Source organism: Metopolophium dirhodum, chromosome 7 (assembly GCF_019925205.1).
Source record: "Metopolophium dirhodum isolate CAU chromosome 7, ASM1992520v1, whole genome shotgun sequence".
NCBI lineage: Eukaryota > Metazoa > Arthropoda > Insecta > Hemiptera > Aphididae > Metopolophium > Metopolophium dirhodum.
The window spans coordinates 1,765,704-1,783,357 of NC_083566.1; the positions used below are offsets into that span (position 1 = coordinate 1,765,704).

A 17,654-nucleotide genomic window follows, 5' to 3' on the forward strand; every position below is an offset into this window, starting at 1 on the left:
AAATGTCATTCGATACGACTGTAATGGATTGATGTTTGAAATCCTGAGGTGCGGGCAACGCGTGATAAAGTGGAACTGTATAGATATACATTTAGATGAATATACATTATAATGTGGCTGCGGTACCTATACACATTTCTTTCACATATATCATTCATCCAACTTAACCTAAAAGCCTTAAGGTCGCATTAGACGAGTTGACGGACGTGATGGCCACATATTATGTATGGTATCAGTTTTATATACATATAATACAACATGGAAAATATGCGTTCGGAAGAGTCCGTTTTCTGTTGTTATCGTTTCATGCTATATTACAGTAAATACTGACATGCATTTCTCAGATTTAAAAGTAGGCAATAACATTATCTGTGATTTCACTTCTCTCGTCGGTTTTTTACGTTTTAGTTTTAAATAAGCTTCAAGTCCCAATCGCCAAATGCTATTGAACAATATTGACATGCTTACAATAAGTCATAGTTCAGAGCTTGCGTCCCCGTTAAATGAATGCAGGCAACGAACTATCTGATCAACAATTAGATATATATCCTAATTATTCCTAATACCGTGAAAAGCACATATTTATGCGCTTGATCGGTTGATTTTCTAACGCACAAGTTGTTTTTAGCTGGGCGGTCGGGGCCATAAATATAAACTACACACCTGTATAGTTTATACGTATGTATAATACACATAAAATATAATGTTTACGAGATAATTAAATACTATTACAACATATTTGGTCGTATAATAGAATGTTTTATACCCAGAAACACGGCGGATTCGAGTTGCCATAAATAGCTAGGTTTGTGCCGCCGTTCGGTTTTCAAATGACAGGAAATACGGCCCAGAGCAGTGAATTTAATGTGCCTGCTAAAAAAAATCATAAATATATACATTCGAAATTAGTAAAATATGAAATACAAACGACAAGATGTGCTAAAACATGAACTTTATACTGTAAATATCGTAGACAAGAACCGAAATGATGTGAACAGATTTTTTATATATGACTATATATAGGCGCAGAGATTAGCTAAATAATTCAAGATCACAGACAACCATAATGCATAGAATTAAAACGACCGCAGTGGTGACACTTTAATATAAACGTAATGATATCAAGAGGATGTCAGCGCACTATTTGTTTTCTCTCTCTGACCCCACGCGCAACATAGACAAAATGCATTTGCGCAGAATCGTTTTTTTCTATGTTTTCGAGTAATCTTAGAGTGAAATCACCCATTACAAAAAAGATAGAGAATAACATTTCAGAGGGAATAACGTATCGGTTTTATATTTTATTGTTATTTGACTTTGTATTTGACTTTTCAAATAAAAAAAAAAATATGTTTAAATTATTTTGAAACAAAATTTAGAGAAATCGATATGTCATTCCCCCAAAAATATTATTCTCGATATTTTTTTTGTAATGAGCGATTTTATTCTAAGATTATTTAAAAACATAGAAAAGACGATTCTGCGCAAATGCGTTTTGTCTATGTTGCGCGTGGGCCAGAGAGAGAAGACAAATAGTGCGCTCGCGCTGATATCCTCTTAGGAGGACGGCACACGGGCATTTGTCGTCTCGCCGTCATATTATAAACGTAGAACATGACAAATTTTACGTTTCTCAATAATATATTTTACTCAGTAATTTCTAGAATTACAGTGAATTTACCTCTAATAAAATGTTAAGGTAAGAATATAATCCAGGGCAACTTAGGGATCTCTGATCAGAATCGTTTTTCTTATACGATGATGTTATATCGTCGAGTTAAAATTTAACACCATCCATTACAGTGACCCATTTGTAGCCTACTGTACAGCAGAGCGACACACGCACTTTCCCGCTTTTTTTTTTAATTTATAATTTATACACTTTATATCATAACTATAAAGTTTATTATAGATTTGACTTCTATAATAAAGATAATAAGATATCAAAAAAAAATCATAATTCGGTTTTCGCTAGGTGACTCGATTTACCTAGTTACTACCAATCCCCCGGCATATCTTGCCCTCCGATGCCCTCTTACGGTCATAGGGCCATCGAATGAATGCTACGATGACGAACACCCTGTAAGCTGTATGTTATTTATATATATATATATATATATATATATACATACATATGCATGACATATTATAATATAATAATATATAATAGAGTATTGTTATTAATATCATTATTTCTTTCTTCACGAATACATTATTATAACCGTATATATGAGATAGGTATACACTCGGAGAGATTTTTGCACACAATGCTCTACGGGTTTTTTGTGTTTGCGTTTTTCCCCTGTCGGGCCGCCGAATACTAATCAACCCGACGGGAATGGCGGGTTCCCCCGGGGGCGGGCGGCGCGGAGGAAGAGAACAATAAATAGGTACCTACACGACTATAATGCGAGACAAACGCCGTACCCCCCCCCCCCCCCTCTCACGACCGCGAACGAGTGAAAACAAAAGGCGACGCGGCGGAAAAGAGACGAGCGGCCGTCGAGAATCGCTATTAATTCGGTATTATAATACATATATGATCGTAATAATGTATACTATAGACAGGTAGTTATTGTCTCACGGGATCTAATGCGACGAACGGTGATCACGCGCGTCACGTGTACGGACAATATTGTTTATTATTCAATTGGGAGATAAAAAAAAAAAAAATAGTCACGCTGACGACCGGCCGAGGGTTGATTTGGTGCAGCGGCTAGGTCTTATTCAAGGGGATAAAATTGTTATCCCCTATTTCACAAATGCTCAACTCTATAATATTGTGATGTCACCGCGTTATGGTACTGCCTGTATACGATCGTCGGGGCGGCGGTAATTTTCAAGATCAATAATTTATTTATACGATTTCGATCAGTTCAGATAGAAGTAATTCGTCGTTGTTGTCAGTTGTAATATATTAGTTTGATTATTATTGATTCATCGATTCAGACTTAAAGGCGAGGTGAGCGTATTATCAGATGTATTTGTAAATTGGTCTTAACGTTTAAACGGATTACGAGTAGGTAAAATATTTAATAGGCAATACTCGTATATAATATCACACTTTCACAGACAAATTGAAATGTGGTAAAAACCAGTTTATAAAAGTTGTATAAAATAGCCGGTTCAGAAAACTCAAACGGGATTTTCAGTGGACTTTTTTCTTGAAGCGTGAACAACTGTAATATATTATGTAGTCTCGTACTTTGAGTAATTGGAGGGGGGTGTGTAACGGCCATCAGAAGGTACACGGGGGCGACAGGCCACCCCCTAGACAAATGATTGTAATTTTTTTTGGTTGTTAATAACATTAATAAATCATGTTTAGTGATGATAATACTTTAATACACAAGGTACCACATTGGTTTGGTAAGCGGTAAAAATGACCAAGGAAAAAATAACGACAAAAAAAGGACAACAGAAAAAAAAAAACAAAATTCTTAAAAATTATCATACGATCACCACCATATTTAGTTACAATGTATATTGTAGTATATTTGTATATATAATTCAAGCTCACTTAGCAATAAATCTAATTGCTCAAACGAAAACATGCAAATGCAACAACTTCCGTGACCAGCTACAGCTATAACCTTAGGCAGTACACATTATTCGAGATTTGTGTAATAGCTATGTGTGTCTTAATACTTAATGTGTTATAATATGTTATGGAGGGAATATTTTTTTTAGCGAAATTATCATAATATTATGGTAATACCTATATTTAGTGATTTAAATTACCTGTAAATGTCGCGGCGAGTGTCCGTTACTATAATATACAATAAAAAAAAAAAAACTGTGACATACCATAATATACCTGATTAGGGTATACCTAAACGCTGACTGAGCGTACAATAAACCGCGATTATCACCTACCAGGCGCGCACCCAGAATTTTTGTTTTTTTTTTTTTGGGGGGGGGGGGGGCTTAATAATTACACACAAGTAAACAATTGAAACTAATTTTTAAACAATCACATTTATTTATTATCACCATATAATGATATATTATTATGTATTTAATATTTATAATTATATTTATAACTAAATCAATTTAAAATCTAACTATCATTGTTATCGTAGTTACCAATCAAAGTCGATCCTACATAATCGCTAATCGCTAATATCTATAAATCTAAAATTGATTTTCAACGAAGTAAGAAATCGGCGATTCCCACAAACCTATTATATTTTCTATAATAATGGCTTAAGCCCCCCCCCCCCCCCTTGGGTGCGTCACTGTCACCTACTGCAGGACACGGACGATTCGTATGGTTTGCATCGTTACGCTCGTCATGGTACCTATCTAAACTATTCTATCCTATTCTGTTTTTTTTTCGTATTTCGTGCCGCTTCTTATTTCTTATTCTTAACCACTGCAACTAACACATAATTATGGCCAATAGTATCGAAATATTTTATGAAGTTGTCTAACATTTAAAACAATTAAAACTTTAACCCAAATAATGTATACGTAAACTTAAATATTATATTTATCTCAAATAGATTTTCAGAGAGTTTTTGACGAGTGTACATAATTTTATTATGGCTTAGAATTTAGAAATTATACATATAACTAACAAAGTATAAATAGAAAACCCGGGATAAAAATTGTGATTAATTATAACTCCTTTTGGGTGTAATTTTCTGTGCATAATATGTAAGCAAAATCATATTATATTTTAATTGTTGGCCATCCCGCGTGGCGTTGCCCGTGAGACCACCATAAGTCATTCTGTGCAGACTATTGTACATATGTTCCTATAATGCATCAAAAAACATCTGATTTAAATATGAAAAAGTTTTAATTTTAGGAGGGGGGGGGGGTAGAGTCATACTTTTGTGCATAATATCTGAGGGGTCGATTGCCCCTAATAAATTATGCTATAAGACCAGAGGTTATTTTAATGGTAAATACTAAATAACGTGACAACGCGCACGCGGCGGATATGGTGCTGCAGCACGCGGTCAGGTGGTCGTCTGACGATCATTTTTACTCTTTTCACAAAGCTTTATTTTAACAAGTTTCCATACTTTCGCGTTACACTGTAAACCATAATTTATATAATTAAATATATTGCATCCTCTTCATAAGATGTTTCTAGGACCGTCGGATTAATTATTAAAAACAACAATTTACGCAGTGGTATTCGACTCTGTGTGTTAGTTTTATGGATACCCGCTTACACTCAATATTTAAACGTTCAATATTTATTTTGGTTGCAGTACGAAATTCAAGTTGTTTCGGTTTGGCATAGGTGATACGCGTAGGATGTAAATTTTTCGATGAGTATCGTCCTCGAAAAAATGTTACACGGGCTCGCATTATATACACGCAGCACGTTTATTTGTATTTAACTTTCTACCTATGCAGCTAAATACTATGAATATTAATAATGATTATTCGATTACTTGCGTAAAATTGAGCACGTCCAAGATAAATTGCTTATAGTTATGTAGCCTTAGTGTTGAAGATTTAGCATTTGCTTAATGATTATTTTAAGTTGCGAGTCTGTAACCATTTGTGCGAGGCCCTGGATAATGGATATTCTTCCACGTATACCGATGGAGTACCAATTTTTAGATTCCGAGTGGAACGATTGATTTTCCAATGATGTGTGTTTTTTTTTTTATATTTTTTATTTTTGTGTCTGTCATCACCTTTTAAATATTCTAATTATATTCTCTCAGAAATTAAAAAAATATGCAAAAAATAATCAATAAACATCATTATATGCTTTGGTATGCATTTAAAAAATTTTTTTTTTAACATTATTTTAAATATGTAAGTAATTACAAAAACTTAACTAAAGTGTAAAACAAAACTTGGATATTTGAATAATTTGATAAACGTTACGTTGATCCTATCAGTAAGAAAACAACTGCCAGAATTGTAGGTTAGTCACCGTGTTTAGGAAAAAGCACGGCAACTTATTAAGATAAACCTTGATAACACAGCGTGTTTTCTTTTTATCAAAATTATAAAAAAAAAAAAAATTGTTATGTTCAAAATTTTAGATTCTGAGCGAAGCGATGAATGTATTGATTTTACAATGATGTGTTTTTTTTTTTATTTTTTTTTTTTTGTTTTTGTGTCTGTCACCTTTTAGGACAGTAAAAATGCTTGGATTTTCTTCAACAGTAACTTTTCTGATAGGAAAGTGAATCTAGTTGGTACTTTGGGGGGGGGGGGGGGGGTCAAAAGTAAAAATTTCCCAGTAGTTTTCAAAAGCGACGTGAAAAACAAAAGAAAAATTAAGGAAAAACGGGAATTTCTACGCAAAATCTGTTTTCGAGAAAATCGATTTTGGTTTTTGGTGTAACTCTAAAACAAATGACCGTAGGGACATGAAACTTTGACTGAATGTTAATAGTTGCATTTCCTATAGACCATAACATTTTCTAAATATTTTGACTTATTTTGAGCTGTTTACGGACATTGTCAATTTCCATTTTTTTAGTTTTTATTTCTATAAATATCAATAAAATTTTATCTGTTGAGTAAAAAAGCTTGAAAATTTAATAGAAGGCTCCTAGGTTATTGTTTCAAAGGCAGATGAAAAAAATTAAAAATCCTTAGTCACAGTTTTTATTTATAAGCATTTAAAGTTCAAATTTTGACAAAATACGGAAAAATCACGAAAATTAGCAAATTATTTTGAGTTGAGAATTCATAAAAATTTTTCTTTTTAATTCTAAGATTTGAAAATGTAATATAAGATTACTCGTAAATTTGTCTACCTTTATCAAAAAAAAAAAGGTGGGCAAGTGGATGTCGCTCTGCTGTACTGTAGGTTACAAGTGGGTCACTGTATAATGGATGGTATTAAATTTGAATTCAATGATATATCATTGTATAAGAAAAACGATTCTGAGTGGAGACGATATGTCAGTCTAGGTATAAGACATATTATACACTTATCTATGGTATTAAAAAAAAAATTGACCTATAATAAATTCCAAATTAATCATATCACAATATCCATTAGGTACATATAACGCGTTATACATCAACAACAAACCGTGATACTATCATCATAATATATCGATGAAAATATTACAAATTAGAAGTTTCAAGTGCCCACGAATAATATTATACAATCACAACAAAATAACTAAAATAGTTATTCTAGGTTTTTATGTAATTTCGTCCAAATTTGAACTTAAAATGACTATACAAATAAACTGTGCTTGTGTATTTTTTAGATTTTTTGGTAACCGAATTATCTATTTACATGGAATCTTGTTTTAAATTTTCAATCCTTAGCTATAAAAACTGAACATTTTATAATTTATTAATTACAATGGTTGATAATTTTCGAGATTTTGATAAATTCTGTCCAAATTTGATCTTTAAATGCTTATAAAAAAAAACTGTGCCTATGTATTTTCAATATTTTTCAACTGCTATTGTAAAAATATATCAGGAGTCTTGTATTAAATTTTTACACTTTTTGGCCCAACAGATAAAACTTTATTGATATTTATAGAAAAAAAAACTAAAAAAATTGAAAACTGAAAATGCCCGTAAACAGCTCAAAAAGTGTCAAAATATTTTCAAAATTGTATGGTGTATAGGAAATGCTAATATAAACATTCAGTGAAATTTTCATGTATCTACAGTTATTCGTTTTTGAATTACAAGAAAATAAGGAAATCGGTACATGAGAAATCGAGTGAATATCTAATGTTGTAAAAATATGAATTTAAAACGCTCATAAAAATTTAATTTGACTTTCTTGTAGAAATTTTTTTTTTGATAAAGTTAGACAAACTTATGAGGAATCTTGTATTAGATTTTAAAATCTTAGATTTAAAAAGAAAATTTTTTATGAATTTCTAACTCAAAATAATTTGCAAATTTTCGTGATTTTTCCGTATTTTTTCAAGATTTGAACTTTAAACGTGTATAAAAAAAAACTGTGACTAAGGATTTTTAATTTTTTTCATCTGCCTTTGAAACAATAACCTAGGAGCCTTCTATTAAATTTTCAAGCTTTTTTACCCAACAAATAAAATTTTATTGATATTTATAGAAAAAAAATTTAAAAAAACTGAAAACTGACAATGTCCGTAAACAGTTCAAAAAAAGTCAAATTATTTTCAAAATTGTATTGTGTATAGAAAATGCAAATATAAACAACCAGTGAAAATTTCATGCATCTACGGTCATTTGTTTTAGAGTTACACCAATAACCAAAATCGATTTTGTTAAAAATCGATTTTGCGTAAAAATTCCCGTTTTTCCTTAATTTTTCTTTTGTTTTTCACATCGCTTTTGAAAACTACTGGGAAATTAAAATTTTGACCTCCCCAATGCACCAACGATATTCACTTTCCCATCGAACAAGATACTGAAGTCGAAAATCGAAGCATTATTTCGACTACTTATCGTGTACACAGACACAAAAATAAAAAAATAAAAAAAAAAATAAAAAAAAAAATAAAAAAAAAAAAAAATAAAAAAAAAAACACACATCATTGTAAAATCAATACATTCATCGTTTCACTCAGAATCTAAAATGTCTACAAGAAACTTAAATTAAATTTTTATGAGCGTCTGAAATTTATATTTTTACAACATTTGATATTTACTCGATTTCTCATGTAACAATTTTCTTATTTTATTGTAATTAAAAAACAAATGACTGTAGATACTTGAAAATTTCACTGAATGTTTATATTAGCATGTTCTATACACCATAAAATTTTGAAAATATTTTGACTCTTTTTGAGCTGTTTACGGACATTGTCAGTTTTCAATTTTTTTAGTTTTTTTTTTCTATAAATATCAATAAATTTTTATTTGTTGGGTAAAAAAGCATGAAAATTTAATATAAGGCTCCTTATATATCGTTCTAATAGCAGTTGAAAAATATTAAAAATACATAGGCACAATTTTTTTTTATAAGCATTTAAAGTTCAAATGTTGACAACATTTATCAAATTTATAATTTATTAATTATTTTGTGGTTAAAAATTTATAAATTTATAAATTTTATGGCTAAGGATTGAAAATTTAAAACAAGGCTCCACGTAAATAGGTTATATATAAATTACTTTATTCACAATAATATCATCAAATATAATATCATAGGCTGACTGACCGTTTTCGCTCAGAATCGTTTTTCTTATACAATGATATTATATCATTGAATTCAAATATAACACCATTCATTACAGTGACCCACTTGTAACCTACTGTACAGCAGAGCGACATCCACTTACCCACCTTTTTTTTTATTGGTCCTTTGACTTGCCAATTTTCACCAGACTGGACTTTAAAATACAGGCGTTTAAGACATAATAATATATTATATTATAGTATTATTACATCGTACAACTCACAAAAATATACTTCGATCTGCTAACTGTTGTCTGTTTACCTATATATTCAGCATTATAATGTAACCATCTAGTCAATTTATAGTTCATAGTATAAATTATAATAATCTATATTCCATCCCCCCCCCCCCCGGGGCACGGCAGAAACCTACGGGTGCCCCATTAGAAATTCTGCCAAACACAACACACACGTGTACCAACCTACCCAATATAAAAAACCTACAGTGCCCTCCCCACACCCAATGGCCTATGTTGCCGCGGGTTACCCAATAAAAAAAAAAAAATAATAATCTATATTGTAGTTTTGTTTAGTAGCACATGTATTAGCAGTGAGTTAATCAAAGAAATTGTAATATTTTATAACGAAATTCTCAATACATTGATATTTAATTTTAATATTATGTAAATAGTAAATATAGGTACTGTATGTATAGTAATAATAATTTACTCGTATAACTAGGTATATAGTACACCTATATATACTATACATCGTTTTTAATCAACAGCCAACCAACTTCTTGATTCCACTCGTTTTAAAATAATGTACAAAAAATACAAAATGTAGGTTTACTACTTAGTAATTAATTGTTATTTGTTTCCATTCAATAATCAATGTCTTGTAAGAATAATGATTTTATATGACGTCTTTAATTTCTTAAACGTTGCAGAATTTATTAAATGATGTCACTGAATTCCTTTTATAGGCCATGTTTTGTTTAAATTATTATTTTCTCATCATATTTACTTATTATACCTTAAATGTACACATTTTGTGTACGCGCAACAGTTCGCATCTGTAGAGCTAAAAAATCTTGGTGGTGCAACAACTATGTAACGCGCATAGAGCCGTGACCCGAACGGGAACTTTGGCCACTACAAGTTCTTAGTATTTAGCTTTCAATAATTAATTAATAATATAACTGAGCATAATACAAACTTACCTTCTGCCAATTACTATAAATCTAGTCTTATTATATTATCTAAGGATCAGCTATAGTTTCAAATAAAATACCTATATACATAGTATATTCGTTTTGAATAATTATTACGAATTAGGTATACAATTTATGAAAATATAACGATACGCAGTGTGCGTATATTATATTTTTATCCAGGTAATTGTATATTTTTCTGCCGTGCGGGAACTCGCGTACGCACCTTTTTTCACTGCGTATAGGAACTATAACGAACACATCAATTTTTTACCGTGCATAGGTACTTATACGTATCTCATTTTTCTACCGTGTAGGAACTAAAATATGTATTTTTTTTTACCCGCTAGGTTGTCGGATGTACATTCGTCGCCCGTGCGAATTCGTCGGGTCATATACTCAAAACGAGCGAACACGCCTTTGCGTAGGTACATAACACGGCGGATACTATAACGAACATATCAATTTTTTACCGTGCATAGGTACTTACGTATCTCATTTTTCTACCGTGTAGGAACTAAAATATGTATTTTTTTTTACCCGCTAGGTTGTCGGATGTACATTCGTCGCCCGTGCGAATTCGTCGAGTCATATACTCAAAACGAGCGAACACGCCTTTGCGGTGCACTGTGCACGTTGCAGCGTGGTGGAGAACAGGAACGAACGTAAAACTCGTAGGTACATAACACGGCGGATACTCTGGAATCTTACACCTCGTGTACCGCACATAATTGTTGTTATCGTCTCGATTTTTCTACCGTGTAGGAACTAAAATATGTATTTTTTTTACCCGCTAGGTTGTCGGATGTACATTCGTCGCCCGTGCGAATTTGTCGAGAGTCATATAGGTACTCAAAACGAGCGAACACGCCTTTGCGGTGCACTGTGCACGTTGCAGCGTGGCGGAGAACCGCGGAACGAACGTAAAACTCGTAGGTACATAACACGGCGGATACTCTGGAATCTTACACCTCGTGTACCGCACATAATTGTTGTTATCGTCTCGATTTTTCTACCGTGTAAGAACTAAAATATGTATTTTTTTTTACCCGATAGGTTGTCGGATGTACATTCGTTGCCCGTGCGAATTTTTCGAGAGTCATATAGGTACTCAAAACGAGCGAACACGCCTTTGCGGTGCACTGTGCTGCTGCAGCGTGGTGGAGAACCGGAACGAACGTAAAACTCGTAGGTACATAACACGGCGGATACTATAACAAACACATCATTTTTTTTACCGTGCATAGGTACTTATACGTATCTCATTTTTCTACCGTGTAGGAACTAAAATATGTATTTTTTTTACCCGCTAGGTTGTCGGATGTACATTCGTCGCCCGTGCGAATTTTTCGAGAGTCATATAGCTACTCAAAACGAGCGAACACAACTTTGCGGTGCACTGTGCACGTTGCAGCGCGGCAGAGAACCGGAACGAACGTAAAACTCGTAGGTACATAACACGGCGGATACTCTGGAATCATACACCCCGTGTACCGCACATAATATTATTGTTATCGTCTCGATTAAACATTTAAAAACAAAAACGTACGCGAAATCGGGTGCACGCCGAATGTTGAACAGTCCGCGGCTGCAGGTGCGATCGGCCTGCACGAGTCGGCGGCGATGGGTGTGACGCCCTTTTCCTCTTGAAAAACACGTCGCGTATATAATATCGTATTATGATAATACGCGTGCACGGTTACGCTCAGATCCGTGCTAGGAATGATAATATTTTATAAAATATTATAAATACGTACAATAAAAAAACGACAATATTATTAATACTTTATCGTATAAATAATATATACAATATATAATGTGCGCGCCGTGCGATGCGCAGGTGTACAGTGTATTAGTGTGTATATTTTATTATTGTATATGCACTATATGCAGTAGAACAACCGTCCAAAAATATTTGGCTCGCGCGGCGATACACATTACTCGACGTATAATGACGTGGCCTACGGAAAATTGTACGCACGGCCGTCAGGAAATCGAAATTATTTACCTTTTCGTAGATCAAGACCAAACTATGAATACGGCCAAACCGTTTATTCCACAATAGCATGCCAGAGGCTCTGATATACTAAAAACGATATCTTGGAAAGTTCATTACACCTATGCGATGCGCGTGCTACATGCATATAATATCATTTTTAATCTATAGTTTTGCACTGACTCACTATAATATATATTATACTGACTATATGCATGTGTGTGCAATCAAACGATTTACACCATAATGGTCTCCGAGTATATTATAGTTTTATTTTATTTTTATTTTTTATAACTGAGCACAATACAAACTTACTTTCTGCCAATTACTATAAATTTAGTCTTGGTCCATGCAATAACTGTATACATCCATGAAAATTTTACTGAATGTTTATATTTTCATTTTCTACACACCATACAATTTTGAAAATATTTTGACTCTTTTTGAGCTGTTTACGGACATTGTCAGTTTTCAATTTTATTAGTTTTTTTTTCTATATTAATTAAATGTTTTTTGTTGGGTAAAAAAGTGTGAAAATTTAATACAAGGCTCCTGATATATTGTTACAATAGCAGTTGAAAAATATTTAAAATACATAGGCGCAATTTTTTTTTATAAGCATTTAAAATTCAAGTTTCAAATTTAATAATTATTTTGTTGTTAAAAATATATAAAATGTTTAACTTTTATGGCTGAGGATTGAAAATTTAAAACAAGGTTCCACGTAAATAGGTTATATATAAATTACATTATTCACAATTATATCATCAAATATAGGTACTTGGTAATATCATAGGCTGACTGACCGTTTTCGCTCAGAATCGTTTTTCTTATACAATGATATTATATCATTGAATTCAAATTTAACACCATCCATTACAGTAACCCACTTGTAACCTACTGTACAGCTGAGCGACATCCACTTACCCACCTTTTTTAAATTTTTATATGAAATTTACAATCTATTCTTAACTAGAATAATAAGCAAATGTGACAAATAGTATTTACATGTGAATATTTTTTGAGAGAAGAAGACTCCCATTAGTGACACTACCTATTTTGAGTTTTTTTTTTAGAACTTATTATAAGCTAACCTATTTAAGTTTCAGATAAAAGGTCGCGACACCATTTTCGTTTAAGACGTCTCGGTGGGATTACCTGGAATGGATAAGGAGATGACTTTTTTATAAGGGGATTAGAATGGAGAGGTAGTTTTGTGTGAAATGTTTTGTAGAAACATTTTGCTACATCGAGTACTGTTGCAATCGTCAAGGTCTAGGACCACACAAGAATATAATGTTATAAGTACGGTATTGCAGCGCATGGTGTACGTGGCACAATATATTAATTACTATTAATAAGTGTCACAAGGAAAAGTTAGTTTCTAAAGTACTGGAAGAGCCATAGCGAATACTTAAGTGGGACCTTGTGCAAGACCATGCAATCTGACTGTTGTCTAGTATATAAAAGCGCTCCAGAAGGGAGACGGGACACACTATTTCTGCGTGACGACTAGTTGACAGTATTCATGCTAGAGATATTTGTCTTAAATTGTGACATTACTCTGAGTGTTTAAAAAAATACTAACCTAAAGTCAATAAATTCACAATAATAGTTAATTTGACTTCGTGTTAATTCATTTTGATTCGACCTTTGTCAACCGTGCTCCACAACAGGACCACAACAGGAAATTGTTGGTGCCGAATAACCAGGGATCTACACATACATCGTATCAAAACAACGAAGATTCCTACTAGAATTCAATCAAAGGAGGCCTGATCAACTTCTCAAGAAAGGATTCATCATCTGCCGTGGACCAGCGAGCTGTTAGAAGTGTCGACATCAATTCAATGAAAAATTTAGTAACGTACAATAGTCGGTAAGCATAGTCTTATGTCAGAAAGCCCAAAGAAACATCGTAATAGTTTAAACGTAACGTTATAGACGATAGTTTTGAAATAGACCTTTCCGAAAGTCATATATTATATTAGGATCACCAATTAGCATGGCGAGTGGTACCAATAGCAACTCGTCTAACGATACGAGTACAACAAATTATACGGTCACTATAGATAAAACTGTAGAACTCGTAATACGATTGGTACCCGAATTTAGTGGGGGTACAGACGAAAAATTAATATTTTTCATAAACGCATGTGAGTTAGTTGTAGATATAACTCCAGTGGCCAATCAGGACATAATGTTAAGGACAATCCTAAATCGAATAAAGGGCTTAGCTTACGAGGTAATAAAATACGAAAAGATAACTAGCTGGGATATGTTAAAAACGTTATTGAAAACGACATATGATAGACCCACAAATGCAGCGTATCTGCAGACAGAATTGTTTAGCGCAAAGCAGCGATATAAAGAAACATTGATAGAATACGTTAATAGAATACGTGATTTGGTGCAGGCCGTATCAGAAGGTAGCACACAAGGTAAAAGTGCAAGCGACGCATTAGCTGTACAGAATAATATAAGGGAACGGGCCTTGTTAGTATTTTTGGAGGGAATATCCGATAGAATTAAATTAATGGTGAAAAGTAAGCATCCCTCCACCCTTGAACAGGCTATTCAGATTGCAATTATAGAAGACAAAAATACAGCCCCAAGTGAAGTAAAACGAAAGAGTAGTAACTTCCGAGATAGAGGGGGGACCCAAAAGTTTAATAAAGGTAACTGCCATGTATGCGGAAAATACGGGCATTACGCTAGGGACTGTTGAGTCCAGAGATAATATAAAAAATTAAGGGAAAACAAATATGAATAGGCCTATCGCTAAGACATACATGGTATGCGAATATTGTTCGAAAAAAGGGCATACAATAGATAAATGCTATATAATGTTCTACTTTAAATAAGACTATGTTTTTCCGCTATTTATATATTTTATATTTATACAGACTAATTGTATATATATAAAAAAAAAAATGTGTAATAATTATACTGATTAATTGTATAAAAAAAAAAAAAATGTTTTAATTATTTAACACAATTTTAATAATATAACATAACTAACATATAGCTTAAGAAGTAATTATTGTACCACCGGAGTAATGAAACTTGTAAAGTATGGAAACTGAATATTAGTCGTAGGACAACAGTTGTAGGTCTTATTGAACATAAGCCCTCGTTTTGTGGGGGAGGTGTTGCAATCGTCAAGGTCTAGGACCACACAAGAATATAATGTTATAAGTACAGTATTTCAGCGCATGGTGTACGTGGCACAATATATTAATTACTATTAATAAGTGTCACAAGGAAAAGTTAGTTTCTAAAGTACTGGAAGAGCCATAGCGAATACTTAAGTGGGACCTTGTGCAAGACCATGCAATCTGACTGTTGTCTAGTATATAAAGGCGCTCCAGAAGGGAGACGGGACACACTATTTCTGCGTGACGACTAGTTGACAGTATTCATGCTAGAGATATTTGTTTTAAATTGTGACATTACTCTGAGTGTTTAAAAAGTGTTGAATACTAACCTAAAGTCAATAAATTCACAATAATAGTTAATTTGTATAAAATTAAATTTAGTTTTAATTGACTTCGCGTTAATTCATTTTGATTCGACCTTTGTCAACCGTGCTCCACAACTTGGACCACAACAGTACTGTTGCTGTTCTTAAGTCGTACTCGTACTAAATGCAATTAAATAATAATAATGTATTGTTTTGTGACGCACGCGTGGTCGATGCATCGGGAGACGGTATTTTTCGCTAATAATTGTATTATTTGTGATTTGCGCCACCAATGAATACATTTAAATGCGTATGTAATTTGCGCCACGACAGAAAACGAAATGGAATATGTAACCTGCGCCACACTTTCAAATTCAATTGTTGAAATTTACCAGCTGTTAAATTTCATTATCAAACATTTATTTTTCAAAATGTATTTGTTTTAGGCGTGTAAAACATGAATAACACGAAGAACAATTTATTACTAATTATAATATTACTGATTATTGTATATGTATCATATAGGTACTAACCGAAATTTTACTTATTTAATGTGCATAAAGTGCGTATTTTCTAGAAATGTAACTAAATTAACTTGATTGGTCGATGATTTAAAGTATAATAAATTAATCTGTAATAGCGCAAATTATAATTTTTGTAGGTACAAGATGGCGCAGATTACATAATACGCTTTTATTTAGTTTTATGTGACGCAAATTACCAAAACTAATTTCAATATAAATTTATTTTTCGGGGGTTGTTTTTGGCGCAAATTAATGCGCCCGATACATAATATTTACGGGCACACACTTGGAACACTATCCGAGAATAATTTCGGGACGCACGCCGAAGATCATATAGGATCACACCCGCGGGTTATAAGGGGGATTTAAATCCTCCCTGCAGGTACCGCGGTGTACCGGCTATCTTACATGGGCACAATTCCCCGTAGTCTATTATATTTGTCATAAGATGTTTCACCGCAAAATCGACGCTTCGCCTAATATTGTATAATAGCATGGGTAAGGTAACCGGACTGGCGCAAAACGGTCTCGGTTAGGTTAGGTAGGTATTTTCTATATTTTCTATACGTTTTTCAACACTCGTACGGTAATATAATAATAATAATAATAATAATATAATATCACGGGTTGCGCAATCCCCGTGGACAGGCTATTATTATTATACATTATATTATTATAACAGTCGTCGTATCTGTACGGCGTGCGCGACAGTAGCTTCGTCAAAAGAACCCGTAAAACTGCGACGACGACGTCCCTCTCCGTACACGCACATGACGCGTACTCGGAAAACAATAAAACCGTAACCGTACAATCGAAGGAGAGAGACAAAATAACCGACTACAATATTGATGGCGTACTGTAGGTACCATATACGGTCGAATGTGTAACACATTTTTACGAATCCCCGAGGTTTACGCAATATATTGATTTACGACGGTTTTAACAGTTACGTCTTTGAGAGATGAATACACGCCGCCTCCGCCGCCGCCGCCGCCGCCGACTTTTATGACAACAGATTATTATTATACAACATACAAGTATAGACTTAACGTCGGGTTTCTCTTGATATTTTTTTTTTTTTTTTTTTGTCTGTAAATATCGGTGCAGGTCCTCTATAATACGCTGCACCGTATTTATACGACGACGACTGCAGTTCAATAATATATTATAATAGTAATAATGTACGTATACAACGCATACGATTCTGTTACGATGTAATATATCATACAGGGCGTTCACCGCGTCCGTCTCCACGGAAGACTTTTTTTCCATTTTAACGATTTTGAAAAATTATCACTTTATACCGGTGATCTGCAGTATTATTGAGATTCACGCCTGGACTCGAAATGCAAAAAAACCTAAATCGTCATTTTTGCGCTTTTTTTTTATCAATAA

The 17,654-nt window shown here is 33.2% G+C and overlaps 1 protein-coding gene across 1 annotated transcript in view; it reads left to right on the forward strand.

The window, feature by feature from the left end:
* Positions 1–14,277: 14,277 nt before the first annotated feature.
* The window catches only part of LOC132948295 (protein bowel-like), a 34,139-nt gene continuing 30,762 nt past the window's right edge, over positions 14,278–17,654 (forward strand). Inside the window, 1 exon segment of the mRNA XM_061018712.1 lies at positions 14,278–14,818. Coding sequence (XP_060874695.1) covers positions 14,278–14,818 — 541 coding nt within the window.